The 25449-nt window shown below is 48.6% G+C and overlaps 1 protein-coding gene across 3 annotated transcripts in view; it reads left to right on the top strand.

Moving 5' to 3' along the window:
* Nucleotides 1–19432: 19432 nt before the first annotated feature.
* The window catches only part of LOC116966058 (complement C3-like), a 209170-nt gene continuing 203153 nt past the window's right edge, over nt 19433–25449 (top strand). For all 3 annotated transcript variants that reach the window (XM_033012202.1, XM_033012203.1, XM_033012204.1), the window contains exons 1-2: nt 19433–19567; nt 24528–24720. In XM_033012202.1, coding sequence (XP_032868093.1) covers nt 19500–19567; nt 24528–24720 — 261 coding nt within the window. In that variant the 5' untranslated portion in view covers nt 19433–19499. The remainder of the gene's footprint in view (nt 19568–24527; nt 24721–25449) is intronic.

Here is a 25449-nt window from a genome sequence, read left to right as displayed (position 1 = left end):
AGGGGTGGATGATGAGTGTTTGAAGGCAGGGAAAGGAGTAGGGTGGCTGGGAGGTAGTGGGAGAAATGGATGCTGGCCAGGGTAGGGTAGGAAGACACTGGGAAGTGAGAGGGGGTAGGGAGGTGTTGCAAGGACTTCACACTAGTTACAATACAATACAATACAATACAATACAATTCAATTTATTGTCATTTGGACCCCTTGAGGTCCAAACGAAATGACGTTTCTGCAGCCATACATTACAAACAAATAGACCCAAGACACAACATAATTTACATAAACATCCATCACATTGCTGTGATGGAAGGCCAAAAAAACTTATCTCTCCACTGCACTCTCCCCCCCGATGTCAAAGTCAAAGCCCCCGGCTGGCGATGGCGATTGTCCCGCGGCCATTAAAGCCACGCCGGGTGATGCAAGGTCGCACACCGGGTTCTTGGTGTTAGAGCCCCCGGCGTGCGCTCGCAGAGTCCCGCGGCCATTCCAAGCCGCGCGGGGCGATGATGTAAGGCCCCGCTCCAGGTGCTCTTCAACCCCGCACCTCAGGCGGGAGAAGACGCCGTTGCGGGAGCCCTGAAAAGCGGTCTCCTGGTGCCGCCGTCCGCCAAACCCGCAGTTGCAGCCACCGAAACTCCGGAGGTCGGGCCGCAGCAGCGTCCACCACAGCTCCACCCGCTCTGGACTCGGCCAGCTCCGCGACGGTGAGGTGAGTAGTCGGCACCACAGCTCCCGGTCTTCCTGTTGGAGGCCGCTCCTCGTTGCAGCCCCAACGACAACGGAGACCCGACAAAGAAAAGGTCCGGTCTCCCGTGCAGGGAGAGATTTAAAAGTTACCCCCCCCCCACACACCACACCACCCCCACCCCCCCACACACATACCCCAACAAAAATAACAAAAACTACATAAAAACATAGACATAAAATAATAAAAACGCAGACGGACTGCAGAGGCCGCTGCTGACGAAAGTCGCGCCGCCCACCGAAAGTCGCGACGCCCACAGACTCGGCTCGTAATCGCTAGAATTTAGAAGATTGAGGGGGGATCTTATAGAAACTTACAAAATTCTTAAGGGGTTGGACAGGCTAGATGCAGGAAGATTATTCCTGATGTTGGGGAATTCCTGAACAAGGGGTCGCAGTTTAAGGATAAGAGGGAAGTCTTTTAGGACCGAGATGAGAAAATCATTTTTTACACAGAGAGTGGTGAATCTGTGGAATTCTCTGCCACAGAAGGTAGTTGAGGACAGTTCATTGGCTGGATTTAAAAGGGAGTTAGACTTGGCCCTTGTGGCTAAAGGGATCAGGGGGTATGGAGAGAAGGCAGGTACAGGATACTGAGTTGGATGATCTGCCATGATCATATTGAATGGCGGTGCAGGCTCGAAGGGCCGAATGGCCTACTCCTGCACCTATTTTCTATGTTTCTATGCAACGTATAATAAGATAGAAATCAAGAGGGGCTGAATTGCAGAAGCTGTCTGAATGAGGTGTGTTGGTGTGTTAATCACAGCTGATCTATCAGGACGAGCTCCACGACGATGCAGTTGAATGAGAATATGGGAGAAAGGAGTAGTCTGGAACTCTGAGTGATGGGGTATATATTTGTGTCATAGAATCATACAACTTCAAAACAGGCTATTCGGCCCACCGCATGTCTGCCAACAATCAGTCACTCAACCAATTTTCTTCTGAAGAAGGGTCTCGACCCGAAACGTTGCCTATTTCCATCGCTTCATAGATGCTGCCTCGCCCGCTGAGTTTCTCCAGCATTTTTGTCTACCTTCCCATGTTCTTCTCCCAACATTGACATCAACTTGTTTAAGAAGGAACTGCAGATGCTGGAAAATCGAAGATGCACAAAAATGCTGGAGATTGTCAAATTCTTGATTAGTAAGGATATCGGGAGTTATGGGGCGTGGGCAGGAGAATGGGGGTTGGGAGGGAGAGATAGATCAGCCAGGTTTGAATGACGGAGTAGACGATGGGCCGAAGAGTCTCATTCTACTCCGAGAATTTATGGACTTTTAGATACACTCGCATCTCCCACAACTTCTCTACAACTTTAAATGAACTCTCCCATTCGTGACGGGGCATCTAGAGCACCATTGGCCCTGTGAAATGGGAATTACCTCTGTATCTCGGTGGAAAACGTGGACATTTAGGCTCATTAATTGTCTAAACGTGTTTTTTTCTGGTCAGCTGTCGGCAAATCTAGTATAAAAGGTGATGGCGGGGTTGTGTTGATATATCGGTGTTGGGCAGCACAATGTATTTGTTTGAAGGTCAGAGTTTGGGGCTGCTGGTTGCATTAATTGGAGTCGTTTGTTGCTCTGATGCTTGGCAACAGTTCAGAGGGCAGCGCGTTCCATGGAGGACAGCGGAACCCAAGGATGAATCACAGTTCCGAGCGCTTGACGTGCAAAGCCTTTCCCCCTTGCGGTCTGTGACGGTGGAGTGTGGGGAAGAGAACTTGTTGGTTGAGGTTCACTTGGATTTATTTGGAACTCGGCATCTGGTTCAAGTTGCGGATTTAACATTGGGAACAGCAAATTGCCGGCTAACGGAGATTTACCAGCGGAACTCGACTGCTGTCTTTAACTACGGTCTGCATGAGTGTGGCACCAAATTACAGGTGATGATTATTTGCACTAATATTGAGTATTTGTTTAAACAATTTCGATTTAACATTTGGTGTGGGGAAATTGTGTATTAAATCCGACTGGCTAATTTTATTGAAGATAAAATATAAAATACGTGCCATCATTTAGAACGGAGACGAGGACACACTTTTTCTCACAGAGTGGTGAGTCTATGGAATTCTCTGCCTCAGAGGGCGGTGGAGGCAGGTTCTCTGGATGCTTTCGAGAGAGAGAGCTAGATAGGGCTTTTAAAAATAGCGGAGTCGGGGGGGGGGGGGGGGGTAGAAGGCAAGAACGGGGTACTGATTGGGGATGATCAGCCATGATCACATTGAATGGCGGTGCTGGCTCGAAGGGCCGAATGGCTTACTCCTGCACCCATTATCTATTGTCGCCCCCGATAGCACGACGTCTTATTCGCTTTATTTACCTGTTTAAACTAGTCCACAGGTGGATCCTATTTGAACAAGCCAACTAAGAAAGCTATAAACCATTGCTTCCAATGTTGAACGGGGCTTGAACTGATTAAACCATTACAAGTTATTGTATAACTTGTTAGGGTCGGTTATATTGAAACCTCATACCTCATTAAAAGCTGCGTGGGAGGGCGAGCTGAATACGAAACTAACAGACCAGCAATGGGACTCTGCCTTGGATTTGACCCATATGTGCCCGTCATGGCCTAATCCAATGCAAAGTCCTTCACAAAGTCCACTACACAAATGCAAGATTATCTAGAATTTACCCCGCTGTTAGGGACACCTGCAACAGATGTAATCAATCTCCTGCCAACCATAGCCATATGTTTTGGTCTTGCCCTAAGCTAGCAGCCTTTTGGAGGAGTGCTTTCGACTTGATAAGCAGAGCCTACGGCCAGACTATTCCTCCAAACCCACTGTCAGCCATTTTCGGTACCCCTTCCAACACCAACCTCTCTGTTGCGGTGAAACGGGTCCTAGCTTTTACAACCCTGTTAGCCCGGAGACTGAACTTGCTTAACTGGAGGCTCACCTGTCCCCCGACACACGCCCGCTTGATTAAGGAGGTGCTTTACAATTTAAAGCTTGAAAAACTTAGGTTCTCTCTCAAAGGCTCTACCAAGACATTCCTAGATACATGGAACCTTTTCTTGGAACTTGTTAACTCTCTCAACTTGTCCCCGGACTCGGAAGAGGACTGAGTGCTCTTCACCATTGTTCTGCTCTACTGCAGCTGCTCTCCCCTTAACCCCCCCCCCCCCCCCCCCCCCCCCCCACACACACACTTATTTATTTAATTATTTACTTATTTACTGTGTTTCTTCTTCTTGTAGGATTCCGGCAGTGTAGACGCTGCTAAGCGTATTACTGCCCTCCACAGGTCAAAGTTTGAACTAAATCCTTACATACAGTCCTGTAACTTGCAGGAATTGAAGAACAGCCCTGGATATCAGTTGATGTTTCTCACTGTGTCCAAACAAAGATGAAACAGAAAAAGCCTCAACTCCAAGTCCTGTCAGTCTAACAAACAATACTTCTCTTTCTACCCTGTACTTTTTACATTCTAGGAAAACATGCTTAACTGTCTCATTACTCCCACATTCACACAAGCCAGAAACATGTTTCCCTACAATGCACAAATAGTAATTTAACCCACAGTGTCCCAACCTCAATCTACACAGTTTAACTGAGTCCCTACGGGACAAAGATGTACAGAAACATATTTTCCTAACTTCAGATTGTATAGAAAAGTAGTGCCTACCCCTGATTTCCATTTCCCATCCTCTCTGCCATTCTTTTGTTAAGCCCTCTTTAATTATTTCTCTCAGTTCCACTCTCCCCAATAATACATGGATATCTATTTCTCTTCTTAAACTCTCCTTTGCTATGAGGTCCACCTGCTCATTCCCCCTCACCCCAGCATGCCCGGGAACCCAGCAAAAAGTGATGTTACACGCAAACCCAATTCTAGAAAACACACTCATGATTTCATTTAGAATGTCAGGACGAGCTTTAGATTTCCCTACTCTTAAAGTTTCAAGAGCAGCTGCAGAATCAGAACAGATAATGACTTCACTAAAACTGGCTTCCTCAATCCACCATAGAGCCCATTGAATTGCCATTAATTCAGTCGTGAGAACAGAGCTTCCATCAGAAATGCGCCGGCCAATCTTCAACCCAAGCTGCTCCACATACACTCCAAACCCAGCTCTCCCACTAACTGGATCTTTAGATCCATCTGTAAAAACAATCAAAGTGCTCTCACTGATTGAATTAAGATATTCCACTATTCTTGGAGTCACCTCGCGCTTATCTTTTTCCTGAAGAAAAGCAAGCTCAATAAACAGTTCAGGAAGAACCCAATAGGGCACAGGTAGCCATATTGTATGCTCTATAATACCCCCTTGTTCCAAACCCAGCTTCTTAGCCCACTGATTTATAATGACATAAAATGTGTTATATTTGTTACCATCATCAACCTCTTGCAACAAACACCTTGCTGGGAAGGTATCATTACACCCACAAAGTTTAGCCCAGTATTGTAACCCTAGCTTAATGCGCCTTAACCATAAGGGCATTTCTCCCATTTCAACAATCAGGGCAGGGACTGGGGAATTATTTACTGTTATTAGTGACCCCTTTTTTAAAAATTAAAAAAAAAAAAAAATTAATTTTATTAGTACTTTTTGTTTCGTTTATCTTACCATATTTGTGTGGATGTGTACGCATGTGAGTGTTTGTCCCCATTTGGTTCCGACCTGATTCGGGTGGGTTGAAGGTGGGCAAGGGTAAGGGCTTTGAGGGTCACTTACATACTGTTGCACAATTATGCCTTGAGTGTCACTGTCTGTTATCATTGTATGTATGCAAATTGCTGTGAAATTCAAATAAAAAGATTTAAATGAAACCATTACAAGTTATCATCTCCATGATAACTTGTAACCCTATTGAAATGTATCTTCACACTAAGCTGTTCCGTTAATATAAATTGATCTGGCTTGGTGCAGTGGTGTCATAAAGGTGCATTAACGTATTGAAATGCACACCAGTTCTAACACTCAGTCCTACAATAATCGCCCGTATAACAAGGTTTTGTCTGCACCCCGAGTACCGACGAGTGGCCATTACCGTAAATCTACGAGTTTGAATCGGGGCAAACTCGGGAGAAGTCTTGGAATGAACTCGTACCGTGGGAGAGGGTTTAGTGTTAATACGCTGCCTCTAACCCTTGTTGTCTTGTCCTGTAGATGACTGGCTGACAGAGCGCACCTCAGCCACCTACTACCTCGGTGAGCTCGTCCACATCGAAGCTTCAGTTTCAATGACTAACCACATGCCCCTGAAACTCTACATTGACCGATGTGTGGCCACGTTGAGCCCGGACAAGGACTCCATCCCGAGTTACGACATAATTGACTACAATGGGTAAGGAGCTTAATAGCTTCCACGTAAAATCTCAACCTGTTCACTATTTATAACAATTATTTTGTCCAGTTGCCTCTTAGACAGCGCAGCCGAACACTCCTATTCTGCCTTCGCGTTGCCAGGAGCTGAACGCGAGCCGGACAAGCTCCGATTTGACCTGGACGCTTTCCGCTTCTTTGGGGATGACGAGCGTTCCTTGGTAGGTGGAAGCGAAATAATTGGTTCTGCAAGTTGAACGGGGTCGCAAATATGACTCGTTGTTGAAATGGTTCAACCTCAGGTTTTCATCACCTGCCTCTTGAAGGTTGCTGCAGTTGAGCGAAATGATTCTATGAACAAAGCGTGTACTTTCCATAAAGAGCAGAAGATGCAAGTAGCTCATCATCCGCCAACCCCCTCCCTCCGTCTGTGGCCCAGGTGTTGGGTTCACCAACAGATTCTCCCCCCTTTAGTTGGACTCCATTAGAAGAAGCGAGCGCTGATGTCTGTGCATGTTGTCGTGTGGGTGACTGCGCCACAAGGGGCGCTCTGTTTGCTACTGGAGGACGGAGGGACATTGTACCCGAGGCTGGGAAGCCAATGATCCCCGGCCGACGCGGGCGGTTGCTCCGTCTACTCTGTAACTGGAAACTTTGGTCTTGCAGAGAATGATGTTGGCGTGAAACGGGAGGGCGAGGCGTCGCTGGGACCCCTGCTCATTCTGGACCCTGATGTGAGCGGCCTGGCAACAGAGTCGCTGAATGAGACTGAGGGGCGCGCAATGAGGAAATCGAGCGGGGGTGAGTTGGATATCTGTGATTCTGCTTCATGCCCATCACTAATTCCTGCACTGACTCTTAGTTTGTGTTGTTAGGTCTGGAGTCGGAGGTGATGCTCGCCGTGGCTCTGACAGTGACGACTGCCTCTCTAGTCTCTGCTGTTCTGATCATCCTGTTCCTGTTCAGGAAAAACAAGCAAACTCTGTCAACTTCAACTTAGCAATAAAATCCAACTGCCATATTCTGGTTTTTTTCCCCTCCCTTCATTGCTAGTACACACGGCCACCTCTATCTGGGGACGCGGGGAGAATGCCTGGAGTTTCAATTTGCTATTGTACGGGAAGTGCCTAAGCAAGTTATTCTAAAGGCGATATTTTGCAGATGCGGATCTCTAGATTGGCCTCAGTTGGGCGGTTAGTTTTCTGCTGTATATCTGTATTTCCACTAGTGGGAGCGTCTACTGCCAGAGGCCATAACCTCAAAATAAAAGGTCGTGCCTTTAGAAGGGAGATGAGAAGGAATTCCTTTAGTCAGAGGGTGATGAATCTGTTGAATTCATTGCCACAGACAAGTCAATTGATATTTTTTTGAGGTGGAGAAGTTCTTGATTAGCACGGGTGTCGGGGGTTATGGGTTGTGTGGAGAATGGGGTTGAGGGGGAAGGATAGATCACTCATGATTCAATGGCGGGGTAGTCTTGTTGGACCGAATGGCCTAATTTTGTTTCTACAACGTATGAACATGAAATGCCAGCATCCTACGGGAACCTACGCGGGCGGAGGGAGAACGTGCAAACTCCACAAGGACAGCACCGGAGTTCAGGGTCGAACATGAGGGTCATTGGTGCTACTCTATCAGCTGTGCCGTCCATTCGTTATTAGGTAAAGCCGTGTTATTGCTATAGATTAATTACCAATTAACATTTCCACGTGGGTCCTACAGATAGCCATCTTCATCTGCTGACGCGAGAAATATAGTATCACTCCTATTGGCCCCAAATAAATGAGCCTCTCGCTACAATAATTGCATCCGCTGTTTGATTGGATGGAGAAACGTGGAAATCCGTGCTGTTCAATTGACTCAATTGGCATGTTATGGCCAGCTAGTTGACGGCCTTGTATTTAAAAACTCGTGATTAGGAGACCGAAGGGCATAAATCAGTGGGCTAAGAAGCTGGGTTTGGAACAAGGGGGTATTATAGAGCATACAATATGGCTACCTGTGCCCTATTGGGTTCTTCCTGAACTGTTTATTGAGCTTGCTTTTCTTCAGGAAAAAGATAAGCGCAAGGTGACTCCAAGAATAGTGGAATATCTTAATTTAATCAGTGAGAGCACTTTGATTGTTTTTACAGATGGATTTAAAGATCCAGTTAGTGGGAGAGCTGGGTTTGGAGTGTATGTGGAGCAGCTTGGGTTGAAGATTGGCCGGCGCATTTCTGATGGAAGCTCTGTTCTCACGACTGAATTAATGGCAATTCAATGGGCTCTATGGTGGATTGAGGAAGCCAGTTTTAGTGAAGTCATTATCTGTTCTGATTCTGCAGCTGCTCTTGAAACTTTAAGAGTAGGGAAATCTAAAGCTCGTCCTGACATTCTAAATGAAATCATGAGTGTGTTTTCTAGAATTGGGTTTGCGTGTAACATCACTTTTTGCTGGGTTCCCGGGCATGCTGGGGTGAGGGGGAATGAGCAGGTGGACCTCATAGCAAAGGAGAGTTTAAGAAGAGAAATAGATATCCATGTATTATTGGGGAGAGTGGAACTGAGAGAAATAATTAAAGAGGGCTTAACAAAAGAATGGCAGAGAGGATGGGAAATGGAAATCAGGGGTAGGCACTACTTTTCTATACAATCTGAAGTTAGGAAAATATGTTTCTGTACATCTTTGTCCCGTAGGGACTCAGTTAAACTGTGTAGATTGAGGTTGGGACACTGTGGGTTAAATTACTATTTGTGCATTGTAGGGAAACATGTTTCTGGCTTGTGTGAATGTGGGAGTAATGAGACAGTTAAGCATGTTTTCCTAGAATGTAAAAAGTACAGGGTAGAAAGAGAAGTATTGTTTGTTAGACTGACAGGACTTGGAGTTGAGGCTTTTTCTGTTTCATCTTTGTTTGGACACAGTGAGAAACATCAACTGATATCCAGGGCTGTTCTTCAATTCCTGCAAGTTACAGGACTGTATGTAAGGATTTAGTTCAAACTTTGACCTGTGGAGGGCAGTAATACGCTTAGCAGCGTCTACACTGCCGGAATCCTACAAGAAGAAGAAGTAGAAGAAGGCCGAAGGGCACGTTTGTGTTGTTTTGCGTCATGGTGGTCTTTGAGATGAAGGGTCTGAGTTTATTGCTGTTGCTGCTACTTGGGGTAGTTGGTGCTGCGGATGTGTGGCGTCAATTTGAAAGGCAGCCATTTCCATGGAGGAAGGTGAAATCTACAGTTGAATCAGTTTTGGCATCGGCTGCGGTATTGCAGGATCTTTGGTGCCTAGTGTGTCTCCTTTGCGTACAGTGGTGGCGCAGTGTGGGGAGCGCAATCTGCTGGTCTTGGTGCGTATGGATTTATTTGGAACGAAGCACCTGGTTAACGTTGCGGACCTAACACTGGGGCCGGGAGGGTGCCGGCCAACAGACGACTCTCCTCAAAACCAGACCGCTTTGTTTAATTATGGACTCCACGAATGCGGGACTAAACTGCAGGTAATACTATTCTTTACACTGGTGGGGTGTTCATGTTTCTTTGTACTATGTTAGTTTAGAGATACAACGCGGCCTACAGAGTCCACGCCAATTGAGCTCGCCCCAGCCACTAACCCACATACACTAGGGACAATGTTGCCACTTACCCAAGCCAATTGACCCACAAACCTGAACGTCTTTGGAGTGTGGGCGGAACGCACGCGGTCAGGGGGAGAACTTAGGAAACCTGAACGGAAGCTTCTGGAGACTTTGTGCCCCACCCAAGGTTTCCGTGCGGTTCCCGGAGGTTTTTGTCAGTCTCCCGACCTGCTTCCACTACCTGCAACCTCCGGCAACCGCACGGAAACCTTGGGTGGAGCGCAAAGTCTCCAGAGGTTTCCGTTCAGGTTTCCTAAGTAAGGCACCAGCTCTACCGCTGCACCATCGTGCCGCCCATTCATGTTGAGACACATGCCCGGTTTTTCTGAGGTTATGTGTTGAATGGCTCGCGTGTATCTGTATACGTTTTGTCCCTTAAGTCGCTCTTCCCTTCATAAAGTACTACCTTGCCAGTCGGGAAGTTAGTTTTAGTTTTTGGGTCTTGGAGATACAGCGTGGAAACGGCCCATCAGCCCACCCAGTCCACGACGACTACGATCCCTTCTATCCCCTCACACGAAGCCTATTAATCTACAAACGTGCACGCCTTTGAAGTGTGGGAGGAAAGTGGAGAAAACCCACTTGGTCACGGGATGAACGCGCAAACTCCACGGGGAGTTGCCGAACCAAGCCACGATGCAACCAGTCAGCACGCTCTCTACTGTGCACCTGTAGAAGTTCGAGATTAGCCCTGCAAATTATTTTCCCTCGTCCTATCCAATTCCCTAATGAAAACAACAGGTTACCAAGCAACCAATATAACTATTGGCAGTGAGTTCAAGATAACAACTATCATAAGTTCATATGCTCATAAGTGATAGGAGCAGAATAAGGCCATTCGGCCCATCACGTCTACTATACCATTCATTCACGGCTGATCTATCTTTCTCTCAACCCCGTTCCTCTGCCTTCTCCGCATAACCCCTGATGCCCTTTGCATCCTCTGCATATTTTTTTTTCTCTCATCTCCATTACAATGTTTTTCCTTTCAATCTGTGCACCTGATTCTTGCACCATTTTCTAATGGAAAGGGCTTCTCTCTACCTCTGGCCTAATTAAACTAGGGGCCACAGATTTAAACAGTATACCTTCAACAAGGTGCTTTAGACTTTACTCTCGACTTTGGAGACACTGCGTGGAAACAGGCTCATTCAGCCCACCGAGTCCAGGCTGACCTGCGATCACCTCAAACACTATCACTATCCTTGGGATAAACATTGGGGAGAATTCACAATTTTACAGAAGTAAAATTTCAACAAACCTGTACGTCTTTGGAGTGTGGGAGGAAACTGGAGCACCTGGAGAAAACCCACGTGGTTGTGGGGAGAAGGTACAAACTCCGTACAGACAGCACCCGTAGTCAGGATCGAACCCGAGTCTCTAAGGCAGTGAGGTAGTAACTCTACCGCTGTGCCACTGTTGCTCCAACATGACCTTAATTCCAACATCAAAACGTTAGAGGCAGCGTATTAACGTTAATACGCTGCCTCTAACCCTTGTTGTCTTGTCCTGTAGATGACTGGCTGACAGAGCGCACCTCAGCCACCTACTACCTCGGTGAGCTCGTCCACATCGAAGCTTCAGTTTCAATGACTAACCACATGCCCCTGAAACTCTGCATTGACCGCAGTGTGGCCACGTTGAGCCCGGACAAGGACTCCATCCCGAGTTACGACATAATTGACTACAATGGGTAAGGAGCTTAATAGCTTCTACGTAAAATCTCAACCTGTTCACTATTTAACACAGGTACACAAAATTGCTGGGGAAACTCAGCGGGTGCAGCAGCATCTATGGAGCGAAGGAAATAGGCGACGTTTCGGGCCGAAACCCTTCTTCAGACTGATGGGGGGTGGGGAAAGAAAGAAGGAAAAAGGGAGGAGGAGGAGGAGCCCGAGGGCGGGCGGATGGGAGGGTGGGAGGAGACAGCTAGAGGGTTAAGGAAGGGGAGGAGACAGCACGGGCTAGCCAAATTGGGAGAATTCAATGTTAATGCCATAAGGACGCAAGGACCCCAGACGGAATATGAAAATGCTGTTCCTCCAATTTCCGCTGTTGCTCACTCTGGCAATGGAGGAGACCCAGGACAGAGAGGTCGGATTGGGAATGGGAGGGGGAGTTGAAGTGCTGAGCCACCGGGAGGTCAGGTAGGTTATTGCGGACTGAGCGGAGGTGTTCGGCGAAACGATCGCCCAACCTACGCTTGGTCTCACCGATGTAAATCAGCTGACATCTAGAGCAGCGGATGCAGTAGATGAGGTTGGAGGAGATACAGGTGAACCTTTGTCGCACCTGGAACGACTGCTTGGGACCTTGAATGGAGTCGAGGGGGGAGGTGAAGGGACAGGTGTTGCATTTCTTGCGGTTGCAACGGAAAGTGCCCGGGGAGGGGGTGGTGCGGGAGGGAAGGGAAGAATTGACGAGGGAGTTGCGGAGGGAGCGGTCTTTGCGGAAGGCAGACATGGGGAGAGATGGGAAGATGTGGCGAGTGGTGGGGTCACGTTGGAGGTGGCGGAAATGGCGGAGGATTATGTGTTGTATTTGCCGGCTGGTGGGGTGAAAGGTGAGGACCAGAGGGACTCTGCCCTTGTTGCGTGTGCGGGGATGGGGAGAGAGAGCAGTGTGACGGGGTATGGATGAGACCCTGGTGTGAGCCTCATCTATGGTGGCGGAGGGGAATCCACGTTCCCTGAAGAACGAGGACATTTCCGATGCCCTGGTATGAAATGTCTCATCCTGGGAACAGATGCGGCGTAGGCGGAGGAATTGGGAGTAGGGGATGGAGTCTTTACAGGGGGCAGGGTGGGAAGACGTGTAGTCCAGATAGCCATGTGAGTCAGTGGGTTTGTAATGTATGTCGGTCAGGAGTCTGTCTCCTGCGATGGAGATGGTGAGGTCAAGAAATGGTAGGGAAGTGTCGGAAATCGTCCAGGTGGATTGGAGTGCCGGATGGTAGTTGGTGGTGAAGTGGATGAAGTCAGTCAGTTGTGTGTGGGTGCAGGAGATGGCACCAAAGCAGTCGTCAATGTAGCGGAGGTAGAGGTCGGGGATGGGGCCCTGGTACGTCTCGAACAAGGATTGTTCAACGTACCCGACAAAGAGGCAGGCGTAGCTGGGGCCCATGCGTGTGCCCATAGCTACGCCTTGTGTTTGGAGGAAATGGGAGGAGTCAAATGTAAAGTTATTGAGGGTGAGGACCAACTCCGCTAAGCGGAGGAGAGTGTCAGTGGCTGGGTATAGGTTGCTCCTCTGGTCGAGGAAGAACCGGAGGGCTCTGAGGCCATCCTGGTGGGGGATGGAGGTGTAGAGTGACCGGACATCCATGGTGAAGATGAGGGGGTGAGGGCCCAGAGAGTGGAATGCGTGGAGGCGGCGTAGAGTGTCTGAGGTGTCTAGAACATAGGTGGGGAGGGATTTGACCAAGGGGGATAGGATGGAGTCAAGGTATGTGGAGATGAGTTCGGTGGGGCACGAACACGCAGAGACAATGGGTCTGCCGGGAGAGCCGGGTTTGTGGATTTTGGGGAGAAGGTAAAAACGGGCCGTGCGGGGCTGGGGAACGATGAGTTTGGAGGCTTGGTCAGGTAGGGCGTGGGAATTGATGAAGTCGGTGATGGTGCTAGAAATGGTGGCCTGGTGCTCGTCAGTGGGGTCATGGTCCAAGGGTAAGTAGGAGGAGGTGTCCGAGAGTTGGCGCGTGGCCTCAGCTTTGTAGAGATCGGCACGCCAGACTACCACGGCACCTCCCTTGTCGGCTGGTTTGATGACCCAGTCTGGGTTTTTGTGGAGAGATTCGATGGCAGTGCGTTCAGAGGGGGAAAGATTGGAGTGAGACGGGAGTGGAGAAGTTGAGGCGGTTGACGTCGCGGCGGCAGTTCTGAATGAAGAGTTCCAGAGCCGGGACTTTATGAGGGGGGTTCCACGAGGAGGGGGTGCGTTGGAGACGGGAAAAGGGGTCATCATTGGGGGGCGAGGACTCCTTCCCATGGAAGTGCGCTGTGAGGCGGAGACGACGGTAGAAGCGCTCCAAGTCATGGTGGGCGCGGAACTCATTGAGATGGGGACGGAGGGGGACAAAGGTAAGACCTCTGCTGAGGACAGACCGTTGGGTGGGGGAGAGGGGGAGGTCGGGGGGGGGGATGGTGAACACCCGGCAGGGGTGGGAGTTGGGGCCAGAGGAAGGCAGGTGGGTAGACTGGGGACGGGGCGATGTGTGGGGGGGGGGGGGGGTTGTGGGGGTTGGAGGGGTGGTGGGTGGTCAGGGGGTGGGGGGGAGAGAGGGCTGTAATGTGGGTGGGGAAGAGCGGGTGTGACATGGTTGGGGGGGGATGGGGGAGGGTCAGTGGAGCAGCCACTGAGGTTAGCACGGCTGGGCAGACGGGCGCTAGGACCCGGTGGAGTTAAGTGCAGGAGAGTGGGAGTAAGCAGCGTGAAGGCTCCAGGCCCAGTGCAGAGTCCAGGCTCCAGGTAAGGCGACGGCTGTGGGTTGCTGGAGGGGGGTGGAGTGGCGCGGGTCACCGGACCCGATGGTCGGAGTCGAGTGGCGCGGGTCACCGGACCCGATGGTCGGAGTCCAGTGGCGCGGGTCAACGGACCCGATGGTCGGAGTCCAGTGGTGGTTGAGTCGGGGTCCGCGGGCGATGCGTGGGCGGATGGTCGGCGGGTCGGCGGCGAGATGAATCGGGTGCGTAGCGGCGGCCATGTTGAGAGGGCCCCGGTCCGGCGGCGTTGTCGGGTAGTTCAGGTCGGGCGGTGATGTCGGAGGAATCGGCGATGGGGAGGGGGTCCAAGTTACCGTAGAAGCTGCGAGGCTGGGCGTCATCGGTCGGCAGGTGAGGGTCGGCGGCGGCATCGATGTAGAGGTCGGTGAAGGCGGCGTCCCGGTGAGTATGGAAGTCGCTCCTCGTGGCCAAGATGGCGGGTGTCGCGGGACTCGGGCAGGCGATGCGATGCGGGCCAGGGTTGGGGCCCGGAGTCTGCGGGCGGTCGAGTCGCGGAGTGTAGGCGTCGGGAGCGGCCTGGAGTCGGGATAATTTAAGGTCCTTGGTGTAGCAATGTTACAAAATTTTGAGATTTTAAAAATCAAGTCTGCAATTTATCCCATCAGATAAAGCATAAAAATAAGTTTAATATGACACCTAATTCACTTTCATATCTCAAGTATTTAGAAAGTTATGGCCATTTTCATACTGGGAAATGAGCATCTTGTTCCCTATTGATTTTCTATGGACATAACAAAAAAGCTGTGATCGTGAACAGTCAAAAGCCCATAACTTTCTTAAAAATTAAGAGAACTGAATGAAATTTTCAGTTATCATAGATTGAAGCATTCTGAAACAAATATAAAATAATCTTACTTGGATGACCTGAAATTAAAGCATATAATTAGTTAGTTACCCAATTGTAGCTAATTTCAGGCTTCAATTACTAGATCTAAACATCTATCCATTTCTTAATAAATGATTAACATTTTTAAATAGCCTAAATGTCCAAATAATATTCACAAATAATTCACAATAAAACATGATTTTTTAATCTCATTTACATTAATTTATAGACCAAATGGAAGGAATTTAGTGTTTAATTGCTGTAAATAAATGCCCATTTAAATCAGCTTTCTAGTGGGTCCCCGTGGAACGCGCTGGTTTAGAACGTTCACATTGCGGTAGATTTGTGCCCCCAAATGCCCAGAAAAATACTGCGGGATATAATGGGCCCAAAATGAGCTACTCGCAATATTAAACTTTGTATAAAGGGATCTTTAGAAGCCCTTTTTAATGTAAAAATATACAGCATACCTTCAGTTGACTGCTTTATGAGGCCCTGCGGTTGCTGATGTTCGCGGGTTTAGAGGTTGATTTTTAAACTACTATAACTGTTATACGAGGCCTTTAAAACTAATAATAGCTTTTGCGACGGGGTCTTTCAGCGATTTTTCGTTAATAATTAACTAGGCTGAACATCCTCGATTTGAACAGCCTAGAGAAAATCGCGTTTTAAACCCGCCCCCTCTAAACGGCGCCGAAATCGCGCACACCCTCAGAGACAGATTTTCAGCGACGCTTCAGGTAGGCTTTGCAACATACCTACTTGGTGGAATTAAGGTAGGCCAGGAATTTTTTATTAAAGAGGTGGATCTTCCGGCGGATGAAATACAGCTGGGGTCCGTTGCAGGTCTGGGTTAGTGAGGCCTGAAGCACAGGGAGTGTCGATGTGAGGTCCTGTTGGTGCCGGCGCACTATTTAACACCATTCTTTTGTCCAGTTGCCTCTTAGACAGCGCAGCCGAACACTCGAAAAGTATTAGAAGTTAGAAATCCTTCAGTAAAATTGCAAAATCGCCCATGGTTCTCGGGTGGGTTTTAACATGCAAAATGAAAACGCTTCTGAAGCTACATTCACCATTTAAATATCCGTGAATCATAAATGCGTCTTGAAATAAATTTTACTCAGATGCAAGCTAAGGAATGGTATAATTGTCAGCTGTTCATTTGACAAAATCAGGACATTTTATTATTAGCCAAAAAATGTCCTGATTTTGTCAAATGAACAGCTGACAATTATACAATTCCTTAGCTTGCATCTGAGTAAAATTTATTTCAAGACGCATTTATGATTCACGGATATTTAAATGGTGAATGTAGCTTCAGAAGCGTGTTCATTTTGCATGTTAAAACCCACCCGAGAACCATGGGCGATTTTGCAATTTTACTGAAGGATTTCTAACTTTTAATACTTTTCATCTAACAAATGAATAAAGATAACAAAGCCAATAATGCCTTACTTTTGATGAAATGCAGCGAGCAAACGCGATAATTCCCGATATTTTGGATCTTTAAATCTCCACGAAAAATGTCCGATATCAACTTCCGCTTATTTTGCCCCTTCAGCTCCCTCTTGAATTTACCTTAGTTTCTATCTTTTTTTTTAATTGTAAATTTAGGTAGCTGTGCCTCACGGTCACCCCGACTGGCTCAGTAAATTGCAGCTCAAAAACCTGGCCGTTTTCGATGTTTTTAACGGGTGTGAAAGTGCGTGTTTTCCCATTCACTAACATGTACCGGAAGTGACGCTTGTCCCCCAGTTAAAAATTTCGGTCACGTGGGTGCGGAACTACGCTCCAGTGACCTTTCGTGAAATCACCCTATAGGATCTTTGGTTTCCAGTCTCCATGAGATGGAGAGTGTGGAGGAAAGTGGGGCTGTAAGGGCAGTCCACGTCTTTCACCAGCTCATTGGAACTTTTTCCAATTCCATAATGACTATCTAAGAAGTTGGCCCTCAACAGACCTGGCGTCTCTCCGTCGCAAACGGAGTTCACCACCTGGACGCTCAACTTGTAGACCACCCGCTCCTTCCTGAAGCGGGTATCAAACAGTTGTAAACCGCTGGCGGGACTGTGGCGGAACGCGAACTCCCAGTCAAAGTAGCGAACGTGGTTGTTTACAATGTGGTATCTAGGTCCACGTGGGTCGAACTGGAGGGCGCCGAGACTTTGAAACGTCTGGATCTCTTACCCCCTCTCTCTCACCCTCTCGGATCGGCATTCCCGGAATCATTTGCCGTTTTGCGGGGAGGGCTTCATCTGCAGTTACATCTTGCTTTGGGGGGGGGGGGGGGGGCAGCCCTGGCCCGTGGCGGCTCCTGGTCAGTTCCCACCCCGGGTGCCGCCTGGCCCGCTGAGAACCTCCAGCACTCTGTGTTTTTGCTTGGCTCGAGTTGAAGGTGGACCCGGGGGGACTGGGATAGCTCAGCAGGCTCTGGGGAATGGGTGGCGTTTCGGGTTGAGACCCTTCTGCAGACAATCACAAGTACTCTCACCAACGAGAGCTCAGTTTAGTCTGAAGAAGGGACTTCTCTCCAGAGTCGCAACCAGTCCCGCTGAGTTATTCCAGCTGAGTTATTCCCGAGATAAGTCTTTGCCTTCCATCACAGCGAGGAGGAGATGCGCTGTGATGTATGTTTGTGTAATTGTGTTGTGTCTTGGTTCTTTTTTGTGTGTATGTCTGCAGAAACAACATTTCGTTTGAACCCCAATGGGATTCAAATGACAAATAAATTGTGTTGTGTATGTCTAACTTCAATTTCCGTGGAGGGAATGGATTAGGAGTTGTTTCGGGCCAGGGTTCTTCTTCAATAGGAAGGAACTGCACATCAAAGATACTAGAGCGGGTACGAGTATCTTTGCTGCAGATCAGGAATGGAATTCTGATTTTATTTTTTTCCTATTTTCAATTTTTTGTGCCCGATTATTTGGCGGCCAATCAACCACTGTCTCTAAGTGGGTTGCGTCCAATCACCGACCAGCGTCCCTAAAAATTCCCATCCAATCAACAAATCAGTCTCCTCCCGTTCAATCAGCTGCTGTCTCCAAGGGCATTGTGTCCAATCACATAATGCGCTGGTCACTCGCAGAGGGAGAGCAAGGAATGAAGAGACAATGACTTTGGGGACTTTAAACTGTGTTGAGTGTTTGTTATTTATTCTATGTTATGACTGCAGGCTAAACCATTTCGTTGAACTGAAAAGTGCAATGACAATACATTGAATCCAATCCAATCCAATTCAGACACAGTCTCCTAGGGACCTTTTGATCAATCACCGACCTGCTTCCTGAAACAGACGATGGCTGCAGCCAACACAGTGAGAGCGAGAGAGAGATGCAAGAAAGTAGCTATGACAGATAATACACAATAAATGATATTATAAATACACAATAAACAAGTTATGCATTCTTGTACTCTTTCATGGGTATGACCGCACATAAAAATTCCCCCCCCCCCCCCCTTCCTTCCCAACCTCAGCCTCACGGACCTTAAAGTACCCCTAGTTCCTAAAACCCATTTCCACCACTGCTCACAGTTGCTACATAAACCTAATTATTTACTCTTCACTATTACTGACTTAATAACTTGAAGGAACATGTGTATATAGGGAATTCATGCTTTGCATACCTGGGAAATTCTGTGTCAAACGGTGACAAAGAAATGTAGTTACAAGGAACTACCCTGGGAAAAGGTTCTCACTGTCAACCATATCTATACTTCTCATAATTTTATACTATCAAGGTTCTCCTCAACCATTTAGGTCACTGATTCAGAACAGGCTGGTAGCTAATCACAGATAAGAGGAAGAAATAATGCCATTGCAATTAACTATTTTTGTAAATTTTTTGATAGAATATCTTATAGAACATCTTACAGAAATGCAGCTTTAACAATGTGTGATGCAACATTTCGGATAGTAATAGCTTGCAAACAAGAGAGGGTGGCTTAGAGAATGAGTTCAGTGCATCTAAAGTCACTGTTCCACAGCAGAGAAGTGGGAGAGTGGAGTAGGTGGTGTGGTAGTGTAAGCTTGGGACCAAGTTGTGGACGTGTGGGGTGGGGGGGGGGGTGTTAATGGGTGGGTGATAATGCTCCAGTAAGATGTTTAAAATGTGGCTTTATGGGATAGAAAATGAGAATTTGAACTGCTTTAACTGCAGTTAATTTCATAATCACTGCATAGCTAACTTTTTATTGTACTAACCCAAAATACAAGGTTAAAATTGCCCAACTAGAAACTTGGAAAATAACATTTTGCATTCGGTGTTTGTTTTTCTTATCTGGGTAATTCAAGGTCACGTTCTAAACCTGAGTTAAATACGGGAAACCACAATCCTTCCCAGATTTGCTCCAAATAGCTGGATTTAAATTAACTTTTGATTAAACAACCACGTCAGTAAATATTTGTTTTTGTTTTGAGTAATCAGTATACTGAACATCTCATTTGTTAAACATTAATAATCCTGTTGTGATTTTGTATATAAATTGGTGACATGAGTTGGAATAATTTGCTCGGGAGAAGCAGTCTTCCAATATGGGGAGGACCTCACTGTTATTTGTTCTCTTGATGTCTCTTCCTGCACTCTCTCTGTGTGACCCTCTGTAAGTATCAGGGAACAGTTTTGTTTAATGTAAATTGTTTTCTTGTGCTTTGAATGTTTCCTCTTACTCAGCATCCTCAGGAGATCCTCCCCAGTAAGTTGGGTGGATATTTTGTGTCTGATGTGGTATCATTTTCTTCTTGGATCCCACTTGTCTTAGTGACATTTCTTTCCATGTGCTGATGTATTTTGGTCAAAAGGATAGATTTTGCAGAGGAGTTTTATTTGAGTTGGTTGTAGGGGTGAAGGACTATTCTCCAGGGTTATTTGGAGAGACCAGAGAAGCTGACGTTCTCCTTTAAGCAGAAAGGAATAAAGGCAATTCTCATGTTTTTTTATTTGTGGGAGGTGTCGCATCAAACAATTTTTTTTATATACCATTTTTGTTCAGGTGCATTATTTAAAAATAAAAGTAAGACATTCCCATTGGAAGGAGGTTGGTAATCAGTTTTAGACTGAAGGCAGTGAACAAATAAAACAAAAATATGACAATAGCTCTGAAGAAGAGTCTCGACCCTAAACGTCACCTATCCCTTCGCTCCATAGATGCTGCCTCACCTGCTGAGTTTCGCCAGCATTTTTATCTACCTTTGATTTTTCCAGCCTCTGCAGTTCCTTCTTAAACATAAGATGTAAAGAGGTTTGCTCAGTAGTTGTGATCCACAATTGGCTGCTTGAAAGGGTGGTGGACAAAGATTGAGTAATAATTTGTGGAGAATTGGATAAATACTTCAAGGAAAATGATTTGGGGATACTTCAGGGGATACTTTGATAAAAAGCTGGTTTCATACTTTCAGAAAGCCATCAGTTTTGATGGATCATATCAATTTGTGGTACATTTCTTAATGCCACCAAACATAAACAGAAACTGCTTTGTTGAAGAGATTCACCCCATACTCCAGTCCGCAGAGACTGTTCTGTCTGCAACTCCCTGGTTAACTCATCCCTTCCCACCCAAACCACCCCTTCCCCTGCAACCGCAGAAGATGCAACACCTGTCACCATGCCTCCTCCCTCGACTCAGTCCAGGGGCCCCGACAGTCCTTTTAGGTTAGGCTAAAGTTCACTTGCATCTCCTCCAACCTCATCTACTGTATCCGTTGTTCAAGATGTGGACTCTTAAACATCGGCGAGACCAAACGCAGACTGGGCGATCGACTGAAGACCTTCGCTCAGCCCGCCTGAACCAACCTGATCTCCTGGTTGCTGGACACTTTAATTTTCCTTCCCATTCCTACACAGACTGTCCTAAGTCTCCTCCATTATCAGAGTGGGGCTAATCCTTATCTGGCCTCTATAAAGTCCTAGCCGTTCAGGTTATGTTGTGGGTCAGGACGTTAAGCATTGTACCCCTGTTCTGTATAAATACCCAAGATGAAGTACATGTGTATCATTACAAATCCGTTGAGCTGCTGGAAGTAAGAACTTCATTGCTCCATTTTGAGATGTATGACAATAAAAACAATACTCCTGACTCTGATGCGTTGAGTGTTTACGTTGCTTTGTATTTAAGGGCCCCGCACCTTGTGTTACTTTCCAGTACCTGGACAGCATCAGTTTAGAAAAATGGCTCACCTCGAAATTCAAAGGGCAATTCAGGGTATCTAAAAATGCTGTTCAAAAGGGAACTGCAGATCTGGAATATCGAAGGTACACAAAATTGCTGGGGAAACTCAGCGGGTGCAGCAGCATCTATGGAGCGAAGGAAATAGGCGACGTTCGGGCCAAAACCCTTCTTCAGACTGATGGGGGGTGGGGGGGGGGGAAAGAAAGAAGGAAAAGGGGAGGAGGAGGAGGAGCCCGAGGGCGGGCGGATGGGAGGGTGGGAGGAGACAGCTAGAGGGTTAAGGAAGGGGAGGAGACAGCAAGGGCTAGCCAAATTGGGAGAATTCAATGTTAATGCCATAAGGACGCAAGGTCCCCAGACGGAATATGAGGTGCTGTTCCTCCAATTTCCACTGTTGCTCACTCTGGCAATGGAGGAGACCCAGGACAGAGAGGTCGGATTGGGAATGGGAGGGGGAGTTGAAGTGCTGAGCCACCGGGAGGTCAGGTAGGTTATTGCGGACTGAGCGGAGGTGTTCGGCGAAACGATCGCCCAACCTACGCTTGGTCACACCGATGTAAATCAGCTGACATCTAGAACAGCGGATGCAGTAGATGAGGTTGGAGCAGAAACAGGTGAACCTTTGTCGCACCTGGAACGACTGCTTGGGACCTTGAATGGAGTCGAGGGGGGAGGTGAAGGGACAGGTGTTGCATTTCTTGCGGTTGCAACGCAAAGTGCCCGGGGAGGGGGTGGTGCGGGAGGGAAGGGAAGAATTGACGAGGGAGTTGCGGAGGGAGCGGTCTTTGCGGAAGGCAGACATGGGGGGAGATGGGAAGATGTGGCGAGTGGTGGGGTCACGTTGGAGGTGGCGGAAATGGCGGAGGATTATGTGTTGTATTTGCCGGCTGGTGGGGTGAAAGGTGAGGACCAGAGGGACTCTGCCCTTGTTGCGTGTGTGGGGATGAGGAGAGAGAGCAGTGTTACGGGGTATGGATGAGACCCTGGTGTGAGCCTCATCTATGGTGGCGGAGGGGAATCCCCGTTCCCTGAAGAACGAGGACATTTCCGATGCCCTGGTATGAAATGTCTCATCCTGGGAACAGATGCGGCGTAGGCGGAGGAATTGGGAGTAGGGGATGGAGTCTTTACAGGGGGCAGGGTGGGAAGACGTGTAGTCCAGATAGCCATGTGAGTCAGTGGGTTTGTAATGTATGTCGGTCAGGAGTCTGTCCCCTGCGATGGAGATGGTGAGGTCAAGGAATGGTAGGGAAGTGTCGGATATCGTCCAGGTGTATTGGAGTGCCGGATGGAAGTTGGTGGTGAAGTGGATGAAGTCAGTCAGTTGTGTGTAGGTGCAGGAGGTGGCACCAAAGCAGTCGTCAATGTAACGGAGGTAGAGGTCGGGGATGGGGCCCTGGTACGTCTCGAACAAGGATTGTTCAACGTACCCGACAAAGAGGCAGGTGTAGCTGGGGCCCATGCGTGTGCCCATAGCTATGCCTTGTGTTTGGAGGAAATGGGAGGAGTCAAATGTAAAGTTGTTGACGGTGAGGACCAACTCCGCTAAGCGGAGGAGAGTGTCAGTGGCTGGGTATAGGTTGCTCCTCTGGTCGAGGAAGAACCGGAGGGCTCCGAGGCCATCCTGGTGGGGGATGGAGGTGTAGAGTGACCGGACATCCATGGTGAAGATGAGGGGGTGAGGGCCCAGAGAGTGGAATGCGTGGAGACGGGGGAGAGTGTCTGAGGTGTCTAGAACATAGGTGGGGAGGGATTTGACCAAGGGGGATAGGATGGAGTCAAGGTATGTGGAGATGAGTTCGGTGGGGCACTAACACGCAGAGACAATGGGTCTGCCGGGAGAGCCGGGTTTGTGGATTTTGGGGAGAAGGTAAAAACGGGCCGTGCGGGGCTGGGGAACGATGAGGTTGGAGGCTTGGTCAGGTAGAGCGTGGGAATTGATGAAGTCGGTGATGATGCTAGAAATGGTGGCCTGGTGCTCGTCAGTGGGGTCATGGTCCAAGGGTAAGTAGGAGGAGGTGTCCGAGTCTTGGCGCGTGGCCTCAGCTTTGTAGAGATCGGCGCGCCAGACTACCACGGCACCTCCCTAGTCGGCTGGTTTGATGACCCAGTCTGGGTTTTTGCGGAGTGATTCGATGGCAGTGCGTTCAGAGGGGGAAGGATTAGAGTGAGACAGGGGAGTGGAGAAGTTGAGGCGGTTGACGTCGCGGCGGCAGTTCTGAATGAAGAGTTCCAGAGCCGGGACTTTATGAGGGGGGTTCCACGAGGAGGGGGTGCGTTGGAGACGGGAAAAGGGGTCATCATTGGGGGGCGAGGACTCCTTCCCATGGAAGTGCGCTGTGAGGCGGAGACGACGGTAGAAGCGCTCCAAGTCATGGTGGGCGCGGAACTCATTGAGATGGGGACGGAGGGGGACAAAGGTAAGACCTCTGCTGAGGACAGACCGTTGGGTGGGGGAGAGGGGGAGGTCGGGGGGGATGGTGAACACCCGGCAGGGGTGGGAGTTGGGGCCAGAGGAAGGCAGGTGGGTAGACTGGGGACGGGGTGATGTGTAGGGGGGGGGGGGGGGCGGTTGTGGGTGTTGGAGGAGTGGTGGGTGGTCAGGGGGTGGTGGGGGGGAGAGAGGGCTGTAAGGTGGGTGGGGAAGAGCGGGTGTGACATGGTTGGGGGGGGATGGGGGAGGGTCAGTGGAGCAGCCACTGAGGTTAGCACGGCTGGGCAGACGGGCGCTAGGACCCAGTGGAGTTAAGTCCAGGAGAGTGGGTGTAAGCAGCGTGGAGGCTCCAGGCCCAGTGCAGAGTCCAGGCTCCAGGTAAGGCGACGGCTGTGGGTTGCTGGAGGGGGGTGGAGTGGCGCGGGTCACCGGACCCGATGGTCGGAGTCGAGTGGCGCGGGTCACCGGACCCGATGGTCGGAGTCCAGTGGTGGTTGAGTCGGGGTCCGCGGGCGATGCGTGGGTGGTCCCAAGGTCGGCGGCGAGATGAATCGGGTGCGTTGCGGCGGCCATGTTGGGGCAGCCCCGGTTCGGCGGCGATGTCGGAGGAATCGGCGATGGGGAGGGAGTCCAAGTTACCGTAGAAGCTGCGAGGCTGGGCGTCATCGGTCGGCAGGTGAGGGTCGGCGGCGGCATCGATGTGGAGGTCGGTGAAGGCGGCGTCCCGGTGAGTATGGAAGTCGCTCCTAGTGGCCAAGATGGCGGGTATCGCGGGACTCGGGCAGGCGATGCGGGCCAGAGTTGGGGCCCTTAGTCTGCGGGCGGTCGAGTCGCGGAGTGTAGGCGTCGGAAAATGCTGGCCTTGATAATAGTGCTCATCTTCTGTTGGTGAATACAAATGTTTTCTTGATTCCTATTGTGGTTGTGATGATACATTCATTTTTTAATTTATTCCTACAGATTTATACTAACAGCACCCAATGTTTTGCGGATTGATAGTGAAGAAAATGTCATTCTCGAAGCCCATAATTTCGGTTCGGATATCGATGTTACGATATATTTGCAGGATTTTCCTGCACGTGAGCGCAGGCTATGGGATACCACAATCGCTTTGACATCAGTGAATAAATATATAGCTAAAGCCACTGTTAAGGTAAATGGACAGATAAATCAACCGGCCTCAGTCACTAAATGGTTCTCTACAATAGTTTTTCCAACAAGCAAAGTGTGGGGTGATTTTGCCACCAGATTTATTGCAGTTTGCTGTTTTCACTATGTAAGCTATTCATCAATTTGAGGCAAGGGTGTGACTCACAATGAACTAACATTCTCTCTATGTTCTCCTCACTATAATGACATTATGGACACAACCTTCTGATAAACTTTGCAGAAAAGTTACCAGTCACCAGTCTTACTGTCTCCGACTACATTATATCTCTGTCCCACCCATTCCCCTGACATCAGTCTGAAGAACGGTCTCGACCTGAAATGTCAGCCCTTCTCTCCGGAGATGCTGCCTGTCCCGCTGAGTTACTCCAGCATTTTGTGTCTACCTTTGATTTAAACCAGCATCTGCAGTTCTTTCCTACCTAACTATATTCCAGAAGCTTCATTGTTTTGACCTTCAGCAAATTTTGTAGCATTAGCATCAAAAGGTCTCTATTATTTCAAATGTTATCTGGACAAATAATTTAAAACTTGTGAGGACTGTGTCTTGTGTACTCTGCAGTTGGGGGCTCAGATACTGTCCAAACAATGATTTGTGCAGTCTGCAAGGCTCATGTTAGTACCTATGATTCGCCTGCAGAATGGGTGCAGCAGGAAAATTAAGCTGTTCATCTGTATCAGAGCAGGCTGCTTTGTGCATGAATGGTTGCTGAGA

The sequence above is a fragment of the Amblyraja radiata genome, chromosome 35, assembly GCF_010909765.2.
Source record: "Amblyraja radiata isolate CabotCenter1 chromosome 35, sAmbRad1.1.pri, whole genome shotgun sequence".
Lineage (NCBI taxonomy): Eukaryota > Metazoa > Chordata > Chondrichthyes > Rajiformes > Rajidae > Amblyraja > Amblyraja radiata.
The sequence above is the reverse complement of the archived record's forward strand: the minus strand, read 5'-3'. Positions and strand labels throughout refer to the sequence as shown.